Consider the following 23,311-nt stretch of genomic DNA (forward strand, 5'->3'; position numbering starts at 1 on the left):
GTAAAATATCAACAAATTCAGACGAAAGCTTTTCTACTTGACTTACCTTACAACGGACCGATTTCAGGAAACAAGAAAGACAACTCTGTGCACAAGTTTTACTGCATTATTAAAGTCGAATCTTCCGCGAATTGAATAAGATTCGGATAAAATTAATTACTTTTAAGAATGTAACATATTTGGTTTTGCTTGAGTTCAATATTAAATGCTTTAAAAATCTAGCGTCGATAAGATCTAGCCTACATAAAGAAATATTGTAACTGGATTGTACACAAACAAACAAGTACAACCTGACAGATATAAACATGGCGGGTTATTCAATCGAAAAAGTATTTCAAGAAGCAAGAGACAACGCTAGGAGGGCCAAAATAAACTTCAACGCAATAATTGAGAAGGTAACAGCTATTTCTAAACATTTTCTTCAGATTTTGATTATTATGTACTTTTTTGACAGGATTATACTTGGCAGGAATACCGAAAAAAGTGCATTAGGGCCTACATTATTACAAATTTAATGTAATGACAATTAGACAGATTAGTACTGGTTTGATAATCAACATGAATCACATGTATGATATTAGTAGGCCTACTAGATAGTCGATAGATCTATAGGCTAGATAGGCAATGGGTTTAGTTACCAAGAAGCAAAATATCTAGGCTTAAACTTCTTAACAGTTTGAAGGAAGCTGGTGAGATGATTTTGGTACAGCTATAGCATCAATTAAAAAGTTCACCCATTGCCATATGATTTTTTGGATATGTTAACATCTCTGCAGGGAACAAGAGCTTTGCTACTAACAAATAATTGTTTTTATTATTTAGTACAGTAAAGAATTTGTAGATGATGATACTGTAGATGTGTTAGATAATGTAATCATAGCAGATAAAGGTTTTATAAGAAAATCATCTAAAAAATCTTTTGGTACAACCCGCCTTAAAACCACCAAGAGAAAAGGTAAAGAATGACCAGAAATCATTTCTTTCAAAAGTTCTTTCCCAAATTTCGAACGTAAAACGAATTCGATTTGAAGTTCTCTGGTTCAGTTCTCAAACAAATTTATTTCTTAATTCAATGATGTAGCAAAACAGTTTCTGTAATTCACATGAGATGGATTTTCTTCACCTGATGTTTTTTTTTTTTACAGAGCACTTAATTGATTATTTTCAGATCCATTTGTCAGTTATGAGAAATTAATTTTATGTGATAATTTAAATATTTATCTTTTATTTTAGAAGAGAGTCAAGCTGGGTTTATATCAGGCAGTGAAAGCGAGTGTAGTTTTCAAACCACTGTAAGTATATTTTTTTTATTATTATTAATGCAGTTATATTATAATGTTAATAGCATAAATTAAAACTCTAGCTTATACAGAATGTTCCATTTTAAAGAGCTGGTCAGTAATCATTTTACATAAAAATTGCTCAATATTTATACCTGTATTAGTGAAGCAGAACTAATACTGTGATTGTAAATATCATAGAATTAAAAATATTAAAACAGAACCTGAAACAGGTTCGGTTATATTATTTCTACGTCGTTCTACAATTGATATATTGAGGAATTTTAACAATGGAAATATTTTGTTTGATGTATTGTAGAATTATGAGATTATTAAAGAAGAAACATATGATGAAACAAGTCCCGATCTATTACAAGGTATAATGACCGAAACATAGTATTTTTCTCTCTCAGGTATCTAAAGCCTGCCAAATCTTTGTGAAGAGGGCAACTCTCTAACTGTCTAGCAGCAGACACCAGAATGTTGAAGTTGGTTCGATTGGTCAACATTTTCAACAAGGCATGCAGAGACTTTTTTCAATCAATTTAAGGACTGTCCTGGACAACCAAAAATGACTGACTTTTTACTTTGATATTATCAGAATTGTGAAATCGTCCAGTGAGCTACTTTTTAAAGAGTTACTCTCCATTTTCGATGCTGTCTTGTGTATGTTATAGTAGCTGCAAATCTGTATTGAACAAGAGACAGACAACTTCTTGGGTTTTCTTTTTCAATTAAATGTTACTGCAAAAAAGCCTGTAAGCAATTCAAAATTTAACCAAAAATTCAATATTATTGAAATTAAAATATGAAAGATTTTTTTGATAAAGCAAAAGCCACTCTTTGTGCACATTTTAGTTCTTGCATCATTCATTTACTATCTATTTATTTCAGATTTGGTGAACTCATTCGTTCAAGATCCAGGATATGAGCCAAGTGATGCCGAAACAATAAGTTCAGGAAGTAGCTCTAGTAGCAGAATTACAGATGATGAAGACAGTCTTAGTGAAGAAGATGAAGCTGGTACCTCACCCATCATTATCAAAGATGAACCTGAGAGTCTACATGATAACCCTCTTGATCCAAATAGATGGTATTCTCTATCTAAATACAATAATTACAATCCTAGAGATACTGTCAATGGTTTACCACAAAGTCGTCCTACACCTACCAAAATCAGCATTGTCACTCCAGAGATATTTCAGGATGACGGTAATTTTCCAGAACCAGATATAGTTAAACCTACAGGCCAATCCAATATCCATAAATCTGTCTCTAATAATCCTCAACCACCAACTCATTCTGCCAGAAAAAGAGTACCATTTAATACTTTACAGCTGTATGGTCCAGAGCAATCAAACAAGACATTTACTATGAATAGTCCAAGACCTGGCTTTGTTTCAGAGAGTTCTGCCAACAATGTGACCATCATTCCTACAACTGATGACTCAGGGGATTGCTTTGTTGTTCTTTCGGACAATTCCATGTGTATTGATCAACAGCAAAGCAGCCCAACTGTTTACCTTAATCAAAATAATAATACCAGTTGCGAATTTAGTTCTTCAGCATTACAATCGTCTTATATATGTACTGGGGAAAAAGCAAAAAGTTCAGTTACTCCAAGAAGAAAACTTAAACCCAAGAAGTCAAATAGACAACCAAGATTTAGAACCTTTTCCAATGAAGATCTTCAAATGTTTTTTGCATCAAATGATCCAATTGATGCTGAAAAGATCATTTCTCCACCAGAATGCAACAGAAGTAATGAACCTGGTACAGCAATGTCATTTAATCAACCCACTGAAAATAGAAAGAAAGAGGTATCCAAGTCTCTGTCAATACTAGCAATGTTTAACCAAATCAAGTCCAAACACAACAAGAGTCCAGAACGCAATCCACTTGAAACAGGAAATAGATCATCTGAGAAGACACCTGCATTTGATAGTTCTCTACAGAATCTTGACCTTTCTCCATCATCACATCTAGCCACACTGAGACTTAGAGAATCTCCCAGCCACAAAGCTGTCAACCAGAAACAAGCTGCAAGTGTCAATGATCTACAAGCAACTGGCAGAAGACAAAGGATTGGAAGACAGTTTAGAAGTACTATAGCATTAAGCGACCTACAAGTTACTGCCAATCGGGCTAGTTTCAATGATTTTAAAAAACTACAGGACTCTCAAGTAAGACAATCAGCCCCACCCCTTACAAGTGAAAACTTGAGAATTTTTAATGAAATGAATAGCAGTTCTTGTGATTTGATCCCAAGTCCTAAAAGAGGTTCATCAATAAGATCTCAATCAAGTGTGATGATTCTTAGTCCAGAAAGACTACAATCTGTTCCTCCTGTCCAGAAAAATTTGACACAAGTTACTACAAACCATAATTTTGATCTAACAAAGAGTCCAAGGAGATCTTCCTCAACACAGCCATTACTAAGAAGACTTTTTAACACTAATGGTACTAATCCTATGGGAGAAGCTCAAGCCCAAGAAAGATTACCATTCAAGCTGCAGAATGCCACCACAAGAAATAAATTGGGTGTAGTAGCTGAAAAGATTGGTCCAGATAGAGTCCACAAAACAATGGTTGCTGACCAATGCCTTCCACCTTCAGAAAATCTATCTCTTGGTAAAAACCCACAAATAACCAATCTTACACTTTTTGAAAACTTGTTTCAAACTATTTCCAATTCACAGCAATCAAAAGCAACATCTTCTCTTTTAGCCCAAGGATCTAGAAATTCATCTCTTATTGAAATGTCTAACACTTCTAGTACTGTGATACAACCAATTTTACATCAAAATAGAACTAGTAAATCTGTGTCCTCGCCTTCCAAGACCTCCAGTCCCCAAAATACAAGACAATCCTTACGACACTCTAAGTCAACTATACCATTAACAGCAGGTTATCAGGACACAAAACCTCGAGCTGTAAATGTGTCCAGATCTCTTGTAGATTTTAATATTCAAATGGCAGAATCTAGTGAACACATTTCTGTAGATCAGACTGGCTTACTTACTAATCAGTTATCTTCAATGAAAAGTCTATCAAGTGACTCTTCAACTGTGAACATTCATATGCCTGCTTCAAACAATGACATCTTTTTACCAAGACGCAATACAAGGCCAATGGTGTGCGCAACTACATCTGTTCAAAGTAATCCATCACGCAATTCTTCTGATATGCGAATTTCAAAGAGACGCCAAAGCAAGAGTTTGGAATTTGAGGAGAGCACACTACAAAACGATCTCAATACAAGTCCAAATAAGGAACGTAGAATGGACCAACAAAATCGGAATGGTTTTCATAATGGTTTTGTTATTCCACAAGCCAGTAACATTATAAAACCTGTTCCAAAAATGACCTCCCAATGTGGAAACATAATTAGACCAGTTCCACGAGGATCTCAAGTCAGAAGACGTGCACCGTCAAAAGCCATGGATTCAATAGTGACGAATCAAAATAAAGAGACAATTTATGAGTGGCAATCTGACAGCAGTCAAAGTTCAGGACACTTTCAAAGACCAATCCCTAAATTCTTTAGCCTTTCCTCAGCTTCTTCAGTTAGTCCTCAACCCATTAACAGTCAATTTGAGACAAGCACACCCAGAAAGACTACTTTAATACGACCACAATCTTCTATACTCAATGATTCAATGTCAACAATTTCATCAGAGTTACCTAACTTTGCTGACATCCAAAATGGCTGACTTAAAAACTGAAAATTTATTACTGAATGGAATATGCTCTTCAAAATATTTGCGTTACCAAGTGATAAGGCTCAATTTTCACTAGCCAACACGTATTTACAATATTTATAGTCGCCCCAATAAAAAAAACGCTGAAATTAGGCTCTGTCAGCTGGTATATCAAATATTTAGAGCACTGCATCTCTTCAAGATCTAAGAATTATCAGTGTGCTGATGGACTAAAGCATCAGCTCCTATGAGATATTTGTGAACCCTGTAAATTATTTTGTATTTAACCAATCAAGTTATATAATTTCGGTGATTGAAATTAAACTATTAATAAATAAGACAATTTTATGGATAGCTACTTCTGGTATATTTATTATATGATGAGAAGTATCTATCCATAAAATTGTCTTATTTATCTTTATCTTGTGCTTCTAATATGCCATTGAAAGATTATAAACTATTAATGTAAGTTCAGTATTTTATAAGAAATTGTGGTTTAATTTGATTTTCTAGGCTTTCAGTTCTTCTTGCTATGAAATGATGTCCTGATTCGAATAATGTTATACTCAGTAATGTATTATGTGTTCATGTAAATTATTGTGATATTCTATTTCTATAACATATTATGATATAACTAAAAGTGGGTGTTTTTATATGCCAACATTACAAGGTGGATTTTCTTGCCCCATTGGTCTGTCCCAATTTAAGACTTCCAACTATCTAAATAGTTTAAAGTTAGCTAGTTTGGCTTTAGCTTTTGACCTTACCTGGTGACGTTTGCTTTATCCAATCAAATTCAACTGGGTCAATTCGGAACATCCAATGAAAAGTGAACTTGACAAAATAGTCTATTGCTATTAAAAATTCATCTTTTGATCGTGTCACAAAATGCAAAAACTGGAAAAGGAGTAAATTTGATTGGTTAAAGCAGGTCAAGACTTCGATAACTTGAAAATTAATTTTGGTAAGAAAAATCCAATGTTTCAAACTTAGGATTTGTAACCATAGCAAATGGACATTTCACCATGAGACAATGGTCTACAGCAATAACCAAGGGGCACCACATATTCAAAGCATTGCTGTGGTTCCTGCATCCTACAATTTCTGGCAGATGTAGCACTAAAAATTTATATTCATTGCTCAGAAAATAAGGTTTGAATATGTTGTGATATATGAAGATGGTATAAATTAATAATAAATTTATTTAACAATATAATACACAACCTAAATGAATAATAACAGAAATAATTAACTATTGGTAATAATATTATTAAACTTTCTACACTACGTAATATAGGATCTTCCAAAGTAATATCTAAACTAAGAAACTTGACTAAGGATCAGTTAGAAAAAAAGATCCTTGAGAATCTAAGTTTACTTAAAAGATATTTGTTTATTTTTACTTAATATATAATTTAACCAAATTATGCTTCTTAAAAGCACTTTAAGGTGCTACTAGATGAAGTACAGATTGCCATTTTGGATATATCAGGGAAAAATAATTTTCAATTTTAATTTTTTCCTTCTGTACTGATAATCTAGCAATGTGCACCACTACAAATTCTGTAAATGTCTCTTTGCATCTCTACTTTCGTTTTATCAAATCTGGCTTACTTCAAGTAAACCCAATTGAATACACATGCTTACAAATTTGTTATTCTATACCAAAAGTACATTTTATTCTGTTTTGAATTCTATAGTTGCTTCAGGTTGACAGCAAATTTTACAACAATCAAGCTGAATAAACTTCTCATTTTAAACCTAAACACAGTTCTAAATAAACATTAAGCAACTATCTACATATCAAAAATAAGCTTGCTATGATGAGCAAATGTATGAAATGCAGACTGTATTGAAAGACAAATGAATTAAACACATAAAAATATCATAGTAAAAATATTTGACTTGGAAGCATTAGAGATTTGATAAAGCTTTCTGAAGGAACTATTATACCGGTACCGAAAATTTTAAAGCTGATTAAATCATTGAACCTAATAAATCTAATTTAAGTTATCTATTAACTGCTTAAGTTTGTTGCAAAACTATTTTTCTTTTTTACATGTAGGCCTACTGTATGTAAATTCAAATATGAAATTCAAAATAGTAGGCTAAACTTATGGTCTTTGTGTTGATATTTTGGTTAAATTCATGCACAAAAACCAAATAAACATTGATAAGCAAGCGAAAAATCTTGTTGAAACTATGAAGGTTTTTCATATCAATAATTTAAAGCACTTAATCTCTGATTGTGTCAATGTAACAAACTTGGCATAATATTCTATTTTCGTTATAAATATTCATGATATATGATGAATATTGCTGTAACTTCTAAAATTCAAAATTGAACTAATGACGACCAACAGGACTTAGTGGGTGTGTTCTTTTAATGTTCTGTACGTATTTCTAAATTAAAGTTAAATGGCACATACTCCAACCCAAAACATAGGCCATGAATATATACACAACGTAAAATTTAAAACTTAATGACTAAACTAAAAGATACATTATCAAAATTTAACATTCAACTTTGATAATGTATCATATAAAACTTAACTTATATACATTTAACACAGAATCTAGGGAATCATTTTGAAAATAAATTACAAAATAGATGTAAAGGACAGGTGTGCTACTTGGCAATCAAGAGCTAATAAACTTACAATCAATAGCTAATTAGCAATAATGAGCTAATTATCTAAAAATCGTGCCTTCATGCAATCATCTTCAACTATGATGTAAAGTTTTCTTCCTTTGTATGGAAGGCAGTTAAAGCATTTATTTTGATTCTGATGTCACTATCTCAAAAAAAATTGAAACCAAATAAGTGTTCCTGATAAACATACAAAGACAAGGAAACCTTTTTTCAATCCCATAACTCTGTCAAACTTAAAGAAAATTTGTACAGATATTTTTTGACCTTTGTATTTGCATAAAAGATTGATCTTTCTATGACCCAGCATTCATTATGATAACTAAGTGATTAATATATACCCAAATATGTTGCAAATTGAAAATACAATGTCAATTTGCTAAAATCCCATCATGAAGCAAAATCCACAAGATACTTATTACCTTCAAATATCAGAAACATTATAAGCTAAATATAAAACTTACCATACAATATCAAATGATATACAACATTAAATGATATCAATAAGTACTTTAATCATTACAACTATATATTGTACGTTCTTATAATAATCATATCTAGTTTGCTTAGTTGTACAAAAACAATCATAGAAAGCCTAAGACTAAGAAAGATACTGCTTTTGAACATTTACCTATAGAAAGTTTTGAACACTATGTATGCTACAGGCAAGAAACAGTGTTTTTGCATATCCAAGGGAGATTGAACGGTCCACTTTATTTAAAGGTGGTATAAGTACTAATAAACAAACAATAAGTCTGTCTTTTAAAGAGATGTTCTAAACTTTTATGTGTATCGGTGTCCAATTTTCAATCAGAGCTGCAATTCCACTAAGACTAAGTGTTTGATGACGTCACTAATCACAAAATAGGCTTGTAACACATTAGTCCCTTCGTGATTAGTGACGTCATCAAACACTTATTTTTAGTGGAACTGCAGTAACCACAGACACCTGATTGAAAATTGGTATGGTGTAAATGGGTGCTATCAGTGTCCCTGATACACATAAAAAATTAAAACAAAACTATTAACAATCCCTTTTAAATTTTCAGCAACTTATTAATCTACCTACAGTAGCCTGTCCATATTATGATTTGATTTGGCCCTAGTTATGTACTCATATCAAAGCTTGCCTGTAATTCTTATAAAATCTGTATATTTTCTAGAATTCTAGTAAATGCATAAGAAAAGATACTAAATGAGACACAAAATGAAAGCATAGAAATGAATGTAAAATATATTTACTATAGACAAGTCCTAGAAGTTAAAAATTTTAAAAACAAAATATGAAAAGATGTCATTTATGTTTAAAACATTCCTAAAAACACTTAAAAATAACGATAAAAAATTGAATAGTGAAAAATATTCTTTAAAAGATTATTTTCTTAGCTAAATATTAGAAAATTTGTAAGTTTTATTTACTATATGTACAATTTCAATCCTATTTAGAAAAAAATATTAATTTAAGCACCATTTTGAAAATGTACAGTTCAATCCAAGGCTGTTCCATTCATCCTTTTGTAATGAGAAAATTTAGTTTTCATTGCATAACACGCAAGCATTTGTAAATGTATGCCTCTATATTGCCTTTCTATGCTTTATTCTATTCTAATTCTATCTTAGGAACCTATCTAGAGACTCCCTTTTAAAAAAAACCTTATTTTCATTTATGAAGATGAAAATGCTAATGATTATATGAATAGAAAGTAGAGGTGTTCTAATTACTTGGAAAAATACCAGTTTGTCCATAATTTATATTCATAATTAGCTAAATTAGAAGAGAATTATCATCAGAATTCCAATGAGTGACCGATCAAGAAATGTCAGAAGGTCTTTTTTTATTTATCAAGACTGAACATTCATGCCTTCAAGGACATTTATGATTGGTTAAAACTGTTAATTATATGCAGTAAGAACATAATGATATGATTAAGAATACATGATAATTCATTAGAAACCCAAATTAATCAAATAGTTTGCTTAATTTGACACTAAAAAATAAGGAAACCCATCTTTAAGCTTTTGTTTTAAGTCTTATAAAATGCACAATATTAACACTTACAATGAATTTTGGTGGCAAGATTTTTTTTAAAGTAAAATTGGGCCAGCCCACAGAAGTATTATGCCATACATATCACTTAAAAATGTGAAAATATAGAATGAATACTATGTAATATGTGATAAATGGAACAGCCTCAAAGTTTATCTAAATCTAAATACCAACAAGACAATCTTTATGATGGTTGGTTAATTCAACATCTTTCAGCCAATCACAACAAGGAAATGTCTTGAAATCCAGAAAGCCTTAGTTGACCAAGCAATATTTTTGTGTCAGTGACGACTATTAAAACTGTCCTCAAAATGTAACACTGCATGTTCTTGGGCTAAGGCTGCGAGTTCTTTCAAGAATTCCTCCAAAACGATGGCACAGTACACAGCATTCCAGGTTTTCAAGGTACCTTCTGGACTATCGAGAGATTCTGTTTGTTTACTGTTAATATATCTGTAGCCCACGCCACCTCTTAGAGGAACCCGCTGTAATTGGGAACCTTTTTTCGTCGATGCTAAAGTTGAAGGCCTCTTAGGAGAGTTTTTACGGAATAACAAATCTGTAAATGTCATTCTTCTCTTTTCTGAAATAGTGAAAAATTCATGCACGTTTATATTCAAGGATATAATCGTAGTAAGCCTTAGTCAACAAGACACAAGATTAAATAAGCTCTGGTCATAGAAGCATACAATCATCAAAATAAATGATTAAGCTATCCATAGTTCTTATCAGAATTGAACTCTACATCCAATTCAATATCAATTCATTGCTTATATCTTGCAAATTGGGTTAATGAAAACAGATACTGTCATGCATTCAGTGCATTGTCCAACCAAGTTGAAAAATCCTGGGATATCCTTGCAACCCTCATTTAGATCATAATCCCCAGACCTCCAGGGATATGATGCCAATGCTCAAAATCAATCGTTAAATTTTAAAGTAACCAGCTTACCTTTAGAAGGAGTGTCCATAGGTAAATGAACAGTTTGTATAGTCTGAACAGGGCTGGAATTAACTGGAACAGGGGTTGAGAATGAACGTTCACTTCTATTTAAGATAGAATCTTCACGATTATACAAATTCTTTCTCGCTTTCATTAACAACTGACTAAAATTATGAACAGCGTAAGAGTAAGTATCTACTTTGTGACGTACTGATGACAGCACCTAAAATCAAAACAAATTTCTTTAATTTTATAAGAATTTATTCGTGAAAATGTTATTATATTCTTTACACAAAATTTCAAGTCAAATGTTGGTTAGAGTGTTGGAATTTTGACCTCATTTGCTGGGTTACATTGATCGAATGTTGACAGTCATTGGTTCTAATCATGGCCGGTGTAAAACTTACCTGAACTAGAAATTTAACAGTAGGTTGGAAGACTAGATTAAACTTATCTGAACTAGAAATTTAACAGTAGGTTGGAAGACTTGATTAAAACTTACCTGAGCTAGAGATTTAACAGTAGGTTGGAAAACTAGACTAAAACTTACCTGAACTAGAGATTTAACAGTAAGTTGGAAGACTTGATTTAAACTTACCTGAACTAGAGATTTAACAGTAGGTTGGAAGACTAGATTAAAACTTACCTGAACTAGATATTTATCAGTAGGTTGGAAAACTAGATTAAAACTTACCTGAACTAGAGATTTAACAGTAGGTTGGAAGACTAGATTAAACTTACCTGAACTAGAAATTTAACAGTAGGTTGGCAGACTAGATTAAACTTATCTGAACTAGAGATTTAACAGTAGGTTGGAAAACTAGACTTAAACTTACCCGAACTAGAGATTTATCAGTAGGTTGGAAGACTTGATTAAAACTTACCTGAACTAGAGATTTAACAGTAAGTTGGAAGACTTGATTAAAACTTACCTGAACTAGAGATTTATCAGTAGGTTGGAAAACTAGATTAAAACTTACCTGAACTAGAGATTTAACAGTAGGTTGGAAGACTAGATTAAACTTATCTGAACTAGAGATTTAACAGTTGGTTGGAAAACTAGACTAAAACTTACCTGAACTAGAGATTTAACAGTAAGTTGGAAGACTTGATTAAAACTTACCTGAACTAGAGATTTAACAGTAAGTTGGAAGACTTGATTCAAACTTACCTGAACTAGAGATTTAACAGTAAGTTGGAAGACTTGATTAAAACTTACCTGAACTAGAGATTTTACAGTAGGTTGGAAGACTAAAATATGGTTGAGTAAGAAAGATTGTAATAATGGTTGAGGTTACTTACCTGAACTAGAGATTTAACTGTAGGTTGGAAGACTAGATTACGGTTGAGTAAGAAAGATCGTAATAATGGTTGAGGGTACTTACCTGAACTAGAGATTTAACAGTAGGATGGAAGACTAGATTATGGTTGAGTAAGAAAGATAGTATTAATGGTTGAGGGTACTTACCTGAACTAGAGATTTAACAGTAGGTTGGAAGACTAGATTAAAACTTACCTGAACTAGAGATTTAACTGTAGGTTGGAAGACTAGATTATGGTTGAGTAAGAAAGATCATAATAATGGTTGAGGGTACTTACCTGAACTAGAGATTTAAAAGTAGGTTGGAAGACTAGATTATGATTGAGTAAGAAAGATCGTAATAATGGTTGAGGATAGGCAGCTAGCTGTGATAAAATACCAGTTAATAATAAATTAGAGTATAATGTATTTTGCATCATTCCTTCCAGCTTACAAAATAAGGCTGACAAAAATGGACCTGAAATAATAACACAATGACTAATCATCTCACTTAAGAATGAATGTATATCAAATAATAACCAGTCCAGCTCAAACATGGAATCTGGAATGATTCTGAGCACAAGACGCTGACCAGGGAAAACCCAGAGTTGAAAATGTGACAATATAATTGCGTTGTAGTTTTAAAAGGAAATGAATCTGTTTATTGATCACCAAATTGAGATCGATTATTAACGGCAAGGTTTCAATCAACAATCGCTGAGATTGGCTATTACAGTTTATTGTGGGTAAGTTATGAGTTGAAGGTAAAACTTTGTGGATGACTAACCTTACGACAGGTACACTGGAGAAAATGTTACTTTGATATTTAATTGATTATGAAAATTAATAATCAAAATTATAAATTCCTAGCGACGATATTTTACCCAGCCGTATGCCCATGACACTCTTACTTAACTAGTCCATTACCCCTTATCCCTACTTGACTTTATCAATATTTCATACAAAAACTATGATAATACTTACCTATATTGGGAGTTCCACTAGAATATCTAGATGTTGTTAACAATGTTCCACCAGGACTCTGAGCTAAACTAAATGATATATCTTCACTAGTTTTATTAAAATTAAATGGTGACAGAGTTCCATCCATCACTGGACTCATAGCACGATTAGGTACAGCAGACTTGGGTTGAATCTTTGTAATATCATTGGTTGATTTATTGTCACCTGATATGGTAATTTCAACATAGCTTGATATATCCTTTAACCTATTACCACTTGGTGTACTAGTAGTTTCTGGGTTGAAGTTGTTAGTTGATACCTCAATCATCTCATATGGTGTGCTGTTTATAATCTGAGGACTTACTGCTCTTGGTTCCTCTGGTGACTGAGCTGGACTTTCCATTTCAATACTATCTCCTAACTCAGCTGCTCCACGATTTAAAGGCACTCCAAATGATGAATACATAAAATCTATTGTTTCCATAGTTTGTTCCACTGAGTCATCACTCTTAGAATCATCAATAATATTCAGAAATGTCAGAAAGCAATCGCGACTTTTTAAACTACAATAAAGATTTGAAAGACTTGTGTTGTCACTTGTACCAAAAAAACTATTGCACTGTTCAGAACTAAGAGTTGAGTCACAGTCTAACAGACTATGTGAGTCATTCTTATTAAAATCACACTTTTTACCCTGAGAATAAAACAAACTATCATTTTCAAACTTTTTCATGGCCAAATTCTCAATTTCTTGCTCAAATAACTTGACTTGTGGATAAGGCCTGCTATCTTCATTTGTGGTGGTTGAATCTAAAGTTTCATTGGACACGTCTGCTAACTGAGAGCTGTTCTCTGATTGGTTAGTATTCTCATTCTCTTTAGAATGCTCTGCTGCAGAATCCATCAAGCTATCAGGAGATGGATTTTCACCATTATAAGGAGCTGACCAACATTTACAATCTATGGCACATTTTTCTAATTTATTCTGAGCATCATGCAGATATTCCATGTAACTTGTCTCAGAATTCTTAACGTCTTCTGCATGAAGTGTGGAGTCATTCTTAGAACTTCCCTTATTCCTACAAATAACATTGCACTTACATAACATCGATTCTACAAATAATCAGTCGAAATTCATAAACCAAATATTTCTATACATTAACCAAACCACTACCATAAGCTTAACAAGGAAGAACCAATTATTTAAGAGAATTTGACAAGATGAAATGTTGACGTTTGGAATCTGCCTTAAAGGTATGCTACCTCTTAAAATGAACATAAAATTGAAGTCTCAAACTTGGTTAATAAGTGTATATATTCATCAGTTGGACTTACCAGGTGCCATGAAACTTACTTAGTTATTACTTATTGGATTATATAGAGGGATTCTGTTGTATAGTCCAATGATGAACAAAGACTCATTTTAACCAGGTTAAAAAATGTAAATTTTTTGGTCATTCTAAAAGGTAGTATAACTTTAACAGTAGACAATTACAAATAGTAAGGGAAAATATTTCAACGTTGTTTACATGCGAAAGGAAAATGGCATGCATGTTAGCAAAACAACATTCATTCATGCAAAATGTGATGTTCAAAATCATGCAAAATTTGGAAATTCAAAACCAAAAAGTGATTTGATGTGACTTACACTCCTGAAGAAACAGCCATGCTTTGACTTCTACGTAATTTGTTGGTGCTTCCTCGTCTAAAGAAGCTAGTGAAACTACTCAAACGAGACTGTGTTACAGTATTAGCAGAAGGTGAATTGAGTGGATGAGACATATCCCCCTTAACCACAGAGGGTGATTTCAAGTGGTGAGAGTTTCCTCCCCTACCCAATCTACAGACAGAACACATTACAAGATTACAACATTAATTGATTAGAAATGAAACAGAAGTTAGAAATAAAGCAAGGACACATTGTCTAATCAGTAGGTTAGTAGATCCAATACTTAAGAACTGACTTCAAATTTTCAGAAAAGTTTAGTCAATGTGTATAAATCAGATTACAAAAACAAACATGTTCAACAATTAATTGATGTAGAATATGTTTGCATGTTTCAGTTTCTAGAAGTGACAATATCAAAAGCATTAGAAAAAGATTCAACATTCAGCATTCAAAGCTTGACATGGTCTGAAACATCTGCCTCTATTCCAAACCCTTATAGCTATTTTGAAAAGTAAAGCCAGAAAAGCTAGGCCCTGTCAAAATAGCTATCAGAGGCTGGAATAGAGGCAGATGTTTTTGAAGCTTGACAGGGCTTTAGATTTGAAGATTTTGCCCATCCACAATTAATTAGATGTTTCTTTTGGAATATTACTGTGCTTATTGATAGCATTATTTCTAAAATTTAATAAATTTAGCAAAAAAAAATCTTATTTTTCAAATAGACAGCCCTGAAGATTAGAAATATACTAAGTCAATGAAAGATAATAATTCTGGTTGCTAAGGGTGTTAGATTAAGGTAACTAAGGGTGCTCATTTTAAATTTTTACATGATTGCATAAATACATTTACAGACATATACTGTAAACAGTAGTGATTCTTAAATTCTAATTTTGTAATCATGCAGTTAGATTTGAACAAGATATTTAGAATGAAGTGATATCAGGTGAACAAGCTACAAATATCAAATTGGTGCATTTGAGTACATGTAAGGTTGCTATTCAAAGCAGATAAATTATTTTTGGAAAAAGAATGACATACGCACAAAGGAGACTAAATCAGAGACAATTATCATCTGGATCAACATCTTCTCAATGGTCAAGCTATAACAAGCTTTGTTTTAGTATCATTGAATACAGCAATTTGATTGGACTGAATGCCAACAAATACAGCCAATCAGAGACCTTGACAGAAAAACTATATAAACATTATGACTTGTTATTTAAAGACAATCTGTTGAGGGCTCTGATTGGTTTTATTCACTAACATACCACCCAATTAAATCATTGCATTTACAAACCTCCAAGAATACTCCAAGGTGTCAGACAAAGTTTGTAATAGCTTGAACATTTTGATGACGGATCAAGGGTGTAATAGTCTGGTCAACCCTTGTTAAATCTAAAAGTGACAGAGAAAGGGTACGTTGAAGGTTAACATATGAAGAAAACAAACCTGGTTTCAATAAGAGATTGGCTAGTAGTAACTGTTGTATTATGCATACTATTATCAGTATCACCTAGGCAACAAGATGGCCGTAATGATAGAAATCTTTCAGCACTTTTACTATACATATCTAAATCTTTTACAGCTCTTCTTTGACTCACCATTACATGAGTACAGGGAATCAAATATCTGAAAAAAAAACATATTTTGAAGTGAAATGAAGTATATACCTTTTTGGGACAAAAAAACAACAGCAAAGAAGTGTGCAATGAGGGCAATTTCACCATTTCACCATAGACTTTTTTCCCTTCCAGAGTTGAAGAATCCTTAAAATGTAAGCCTACACCAAGCTAAGATCCTTCATGACAACTGAAAAATATTTCTAGTTCTCCATCTCAGCCTTTCTTCCCAACATGCTTGACTAAATCCATCAATTCATATTCAAATATGACCATATGAACCTTAGATCAAAAACAAGAGTGTGGAGAAAAACAATAGAAACTTACTTGAAAACAAGTTGAAACATAACATCTTCACAGTGTAATTCTACCAATGTTTTAAATAGAGCTAGTGATACCAATGATAACTACAATATACATACTAATACAGTTTCCTTATACAAATCATGGTTCTACCAAATGAGCAATTCAAAAGAGATTTTGTAGCTTTTGCATATGTTTGAGGCACACTAAAAGGCTTTTATTGCATCCATGCAATTCTCACTCTGACTATAGTCCTTCATTTGAATGTTGCAAGTGATGTCAAATGATAATTTCTAATCCGATATCATATTAAAGTCAAATTTTTCTGCGAATAGACATAACTAAAGACTTCTGAATCACCTTCAGCAATAAAGGGATTGTAAACAGGTTTTTCTAGCCTTCTTATGTGTATTGGGGACACCTTTGACATCTATTTGGGACATTCAAATTCTTCGTCTGATTCCTGTGGTTCCTGCAATTCCAGGAAGAGTTAACCCTTTATGCCGCAAATGCCGCAAGAGGATTTGTAACCAGACCACAATAACATGATAATATATGTTATCTCTCATTCAGAAGGGTGAATTTCTAACTCAGACTCAAACTACTGCATTCAGTTAAAGGCATATCTCCATTTTCCTTGCCAATGGTAATACGATAATGTGTCCAAATGAAATAATTCATCAATTATTGATCAATCTAAACATAACAAATCTTAAAAATAAATCTTACCCTAGAGCTAGAGTTAATTCGTGTTATTAAAGAATCTAATATAATAATTTCATCGTTTCTCTCAGTCAATATAAAGAGTAAAAATACACGAATTAAAGCTGGTTCTGTTAATCTTCGTAAAAATAGATCTAAATAGGCAGTAGCTGTTGTAACTTCATCTCGGGAATTCTGAAATAAAATAAATCACATTCTAGACTCTGTTGTTGATTGGTTGGGTTAATGTGGTGTGCAATGAGGGAAATTTCGCTAGGATTGTGCCTGATCTTAATATATAGAGTCATTAGATTTCAATACCGGTATACATTTATTACATTCACGTCTACCAGCAGGTCTTAAGGAAATCTTCTTTTCTTGATTATCTATACCTAATCACGGTTACTTTCGTGGATGAAAAAAAATAGATGACCCCTTCATCACTTTAAAATCTCAATCCAAAGAATGTCAACAAATATGATGTACTTAATTACAATTGAAATTATATCCAAAAAATCAAAAGCTGTTTAAGGTTTAATGCACAAATACCAAAAATAATTAACTAAGCAAAAAGAAAGCAAACAAATTCAACATGTGTACATAAGGCTGCATTGCAATGGAGAAAAACTGTTAACTCTTTCTACAGGCACCAAACTCTTGCATTCATAATTTTCATATTTAAACATCAATCCAAGATGGCTGTCTCATTAATCATTTTGACTTTGGTCAATAGATTGAGATAGTGGTATAAATCTAGAGAGAAGATATCTAGTGATCCTATAGAATTTATTCTTAACCATCAGTATCTCTTTTTAGAAAGATAATTCAACATTATAATACGATACTTAATATTAACAAATTCTATGAGCTTATGGCCTTTTTTTACTTAAAATCAAAACAGAACCTGAAGCTAAATGGATGAAATCCCTAAGCTGCAAATAATTAGAGACAAATATAACTTACAAACTTCTAAAAAATACAAACATGTTATTCACAACATCATAATACACAAGAAAAATTGGAGTCACATGACAAGCACATGAATGGTTAACTTTAAAAAATAAAGATTCAAGTTTAAAGCAGAGGTCAGTATGAAACACATGTAACAAACATTTTTTACACAAAATTGAAACCCTTGCAGAGAGAGATCTATTAGATATACAGTCATCAAAGAGTTTTGATTATGCAATCATAAATATCTGTATCACTTTCCAACATGAAAATTTGGCTTCTGCTTAAGATATCAATTGTATATCAATAACCTAACTAGTTATTCTTTAATGGAAGTTAAAATCAATCAGCTGATAACTATATTAATAGCAGAATATAATTTTATGGTATACTACTCCTTAGTTTTATTGCATACCACTTTTCAACAATCTACATTGTCATCATCAGGTGAAAAGAGAATGTGATATCATTTTCAAAGACAATTTCTTTCATTCAATTCTTGAAACAAACAAGTTTCTCAATAAACTCAGCACACCACTAAATTATTTCACATTTGATCAAATAAATGGCTTAAATTACTCTTTCAATAAAGCCACAAAAGCAAGATGTTCAAAAAAAAATATACCAAGATTTGACCCACCAAATATCTCCCATTGTTTTAGCAGATGAAAAGTTTTTAACCTCAAACTTCTGGCGAATGAATAATAAACAAAATGGAGCTTTAACATTTTTTTCCTGTACCATGATTAGGCTAATGAAATGATGACAATAATGAAAATTTGCATTCTTGATTACCACAATCAAGAGACCTTTAACATATATATCTGAGGTTTATTGTCACATATGTAAGCTCCTCCAACATGCATCAATGACAGGGAAAACTGGATTGACAAAAAGTACTATTTCTGGAGCAAACTCTGGGCAGCTTATACATCCTGTGTCTGTGCTTTCGCAACACTGCTTTAGATATATTTTACAACCTTTATTAGATTTTTTCTTTTTGCACAAGTTTAATCTTTCAGAATGGATATTTAATTAAAATGAAATTTGATGTATCCCAATGCCTGATGACAAAGTTTTGAAAATGGTACAAAAATTGAAACTCTTTAGGAAGAGTGCTTATTAAAACTGGTGCTAGTGAAAGGTAGAATGAAAGCGGTAAGGGTTAAGAAACAAAGCTAACAATAAATAAAAGGTAGAAGTAAAGCCAATCCACATCACTGTCAGACTAATAGAAAGATCTAAAACAATATAAAGGTCAAGAGTGAGTTAGTTACTGACCGAAAACATAGTTGTATCTAATAGAGGTATTGGTAAACCACTGATATCCTAGTAAGAAATATTCATAAAATATATACATTATAGAGAATATTATAATAAATTATACAGAAACCCAACTTATTATTTACCATTGTTGATAAGAGTTCAGGGACCATCTAGAACAGGAGTTTCCAACCTTTTTCTTTCTATTACCCCTTTCAGGATCCTTCATCAATTGCTTTACCTCCCTTCCCATGTAAATCAGTAAGCCTACTATTTTGTGATTTTCTCTTAAGTTTGCCATGCAATCTTTTTATATTTAAGGAATACACATAAAATTTAAAGTCTCTTGGTCAACAAGTGTATATATTCATCAGTTGGACTAACCAGATGCCATGACTAAAGAATATAATCTCTATATAAGATGTTATATATTATATCCATTAAACTAAATAATTTTTGAAACATGTTGCTAAGCATTCAGGGTTATGACACCAGGTTAGTCCACTGATGAGCCCCCGTCATTTCCCTCTCCCTCTCCCCCAAAAAAAATTATCCCCAGGTTGAAAATCCCTGGTCTAGATTAGATCATAAGACAAAGTTACTGAAGAAACCAAGAAGAAAAATATGAATATATATACTCTAGCCTGTCTAGCCTAGTTAAATATATTGCCTATTCCATTGAAAGAAAGTTTCAATGGCTAAATATTTTCCATTTTGACATTGAAAGAAATTTTCAGCATAGATATTCAATGTTGAGGATTTTCAGACAAAAAACAAGAATTTGATTCCAGATTTTGCCTTTCTCACTGTTTCCACAAGGCTACAAAATTGTAAACTGCAACATAATCCTTTTCTCTTGTTGAAAATGTGTTCACACATTTCGCTTTTAAGACTTCATTATTATTGCTGAAAATTTCCTTTAATGTCCTAAATGGTTTCAAATCAAGAAAACTGTCATTAAAGTGACTGTGTGGTCTATGCTTATAGATAACTGCCAACAAAATTTAGTAAGGGTCATCTAGTCACAAATGTGACATCACTTTAAGTTCCTCCATAAGCCATTTACAATTTGTTCACTTAGTACCATGTTGAACTCTTTTTCGAATCATGACATCAAACAAAAACAAACATAGCCCACACAGCCACTTTAATACCTATCAGTATAGATTATATTTGTGTGCACAGTGTACTTGCCGACTCATCTAATTCCTACATTAAAGAAAGTAAAAGCATTTATTTCTAAGCAAAGCTGCATCATCTAGAATACTTTCCAAAATCAATATCCATCTACTGTCAATTTGAAATAGACAGTCAATATACTCTCAAAGTTACAAATCATATCATAATAGGATACACATTTTGACTCGAAAGTTTTATATATGTATTTTGGACACTTTTAGTGTTTATTTGCACCATTCCTATTTAATGTTTTATATCTTTGATTGAGATACACCATCACAAACCATTTGGTTAGCAATAGTGAAATAATGTTGTTAAGTGTTCTGAAAGCCAACACAGAGCTACAAGATAAGCTGATTAATCAGATAGATTAAAGACCAAATTACCTGATGTAGTGCAGGACCTAAAACAGGCAGTAAAAATCCATCATAAATATATTTTGTCAGTTGTTCTTTCACCATTGGATGGGCAATCTGAAATATCAAATAGAAAAAAAGAGTAATAATTTCTTTTCTAGGCATGCTATATTTAGTAGAATGTCACTGGAAATTTTGAAGTATTAATGCTCACCAGACAAAAATAAATCCAGAAATGCTTAAATTCTGGAGCAAATTATCAAAGTATGATAAGCCTACCACCTTCACGAACATGAAATGCAATGAGGGAAATTTTGCCAGGACAGCGGCATTTGCCTGCTCGTTTTCGATTTCCAACAGTCGAGGATTATTGTCCCATCCTAACGACTAAATGCTTTTTCCATGTCAGCCCCTCTACCTGCTTCACTGACAGGAGGAAACCGGGTTGAAAAATCCGAAGGTTTTTTTTTCGACCTATTTCGGGACTGAACCCTGGACCTTCAGGTTAGCAAGCAAACATCTAACTCATTGAGCTCCCACAAGCATAATGTAGAGAACAAATGAAATTAATTGAAATGAACTGGAGCTTTATTTCCTATGGTGGGACCTACAACATTTTGAATCTGTAGATAAGCTCATTAGGGAATAAACTTCATTCACCAAGTCTTTAAGCTTACGACAAACACAACTATTCTCAAACAATAGATTAACTACTGTACCTGGACAACAGCATTACAGAATTCTAGTGAATTTAAAAACATCTGTAACTCTGGTATAGCTAAACAATCATCATTAGTTAACATATACCAATTTTCAGAAGGGTTGGGTATCTTTCTTGGTAATGATGAATATAATCCACTTAAACCAGCAGCTAGCACCTAGAACAGCAAAGTGTCATCTTAATCAGGAGATTAATTCACCAAAATATAGTTTTCAAATACTGTAATTGTATCAATAAATTGAATGTTAAAAGCCTCTGAAAGTTAACCATTTGAGAAAAAGACAACAAAACATGGACAATAAATCAAGTGATCAAAAATCCCAGATTCTTTTACTTTCAGGTTTACCAGCTCTCTAGTGATTTGGGGGCAACATCAACAGTCAACCATTGTGGTGCTATGACTTTGGACATGAATGTTTTTCAAACACTTTCGTATTCAGGCCACAAGCTTAATTTGAAACCCAAAATAATATGCAGCAATCACTAGATCATTGTGTCCTAAAGAATGTAATTGTATCATGACAGACAAATGACTATATAAACTTCAATCAAGATGTTAAAATACTTACAGGACAGAAATCAGAGTTGCTTGCTATATATTGTCCTATATGAGGATGTTTAGTGGACATTGTCATAATTAACAATAAGGCATCTCTGGCATGTTGACCAACTGGACCTTCTCGATGTATGTAGGGTATAAGGAGGGAGAATAAGAGAAATCTCGTCGGACCATGGTCTGTGTTAGTACAGAAAAAACTTTCTAAAATTAAAAACTGTTGTGAAATACACACACATGCTTGATGTAGAACTAAAACCAAACGATGTTCGATATCATACGTTTCCGATGATTGAAGGTTGCCGTCTGTACAGGCTGATAATAATTTTACTAATGGACGAATCACTGACTTGTGTATTAATAACAACTGTTTTGATTGGCTAATTAACATTTCAAACATTCTTAACTGTTCGTGTTTTAATTTTACGGCATGTTCTTTCGAACGTGAACACCATGAACAGAAGAGTTCTAAAATATCTTTTTCCAGGAAAAAATTTAAAATAGGACCAGGCATTCCTTCTTCTCCATCCTCGCTGACCAGCAGAGTGACCATCTGACCGATGTTATGAATGACTATTTCTACCTCATCACTTGAAAAGTCATCTTTATTACGGCTCTTATTATTAATTATGGCAGACGCTTGTTGCCAATGACTACGGAACACATCTAAACAGGTATCTGGATCTGTGTTGCTTCTATCTTTGGATGGTGATGGCTCGTTTGAGCTGTTACTACCTCTGTTACGTTTAAACCAACTCATATTGTGTTGTGGTGATGTACTGTTTCTATCTCCTGGTATATTTTTAGGTATGGTCAACTCCTCCTTACATATTTAAACAATACCATCACATCATTACTTTAAAACCAGTATAAAATCCTGAAAAGACACATAAACTAAATAAAGTAATGGCTTAAAGTCACGTTTTGAGTTTCTAGCAAAAAAACTGATTTCATTTTACAACTGAGCCAGCCCTCAAGCTGCAGTTCATAAATCAAGATTGTAATGTTTAAACTTAATAACACTTCTTTTAAGCTCTGAACATTCTAAATTTTGAATTGATGCTACATTTGGCAACTTTCTAAAATAATTATGCCATCAGTTCAATCT

The 23,311-nt window shown here is 32.5% G+C and overlaps 2 protein-coding genes across 2 annotated transcripts; one reads left to right on the plus strand and one right to left on the minus strand.

Annotated features, from left to right (window-relative positions):
- Positions 1 to 305: 305 nt before the first annotated feature.
- Positions 306 to 4,993, plus strand: LOTGIDRAFT_171180 (hypothetical protein; the record flags this gene model as incomplete). Its single annotated transcript, XM_009047377.1, has 5 exons — positions 306 to 395; positions 823 to 955; positions 1,234 to 1,292; positions 1,600 to 1,657; positions 2,175 to 4,993. 5 exons carry the CDS (start codon positions 306 to 308, stop codon positions 4,991 to 4,993), a joined length of 3,159 nt encoding a protein of 1,052 aa, XP_009045625.1.
- Positions 4,994 to 9,959: 4,966 nt separating this feature from the next.
- On the minus strand, positions 9,960 to 22,963 carry LOTGIDRAFT_137063 (hypothetical protein; the record flags this gene model as incomplete). Its single annotated transcript, XM_009047378.1, has 10 exons — positions 9,960 to 10,256; positions 10,662 to 10,844; positions 12,221 to 12,399; positions 12,993 to 13,274; positions 16,067 to 16,182; positions 16,500 to 16,579; positions 17,205 to 17,372; positions 20,957 to 21,043; positions 21,646 to 21,804; positions 22,217 to 22,963. 10 exons carry the CDS (start codon positions 22,961 to 22,963, stop codon positions 9,960 to 9,962), a joined length of 2,298 nt encoding a protein of 765 aa, XP_009045626.1.
- Positions 22,964 to 23,311: the final 348 nt, after the last annotated feature.

The sequence above is a fragment of the Lottia gigantea genome (assembly GCF_000327385.1).
Source record: "Lottia gigantea unplaced genomic scaffold LOTGIsca_111, whole genome shotgun sequence".
NCBI classification, from domain to species: Eukaryota; Metazoa; Mollusca; class Gastropoda; family Lottiidae; genus Lottia; species Lottia gigantea.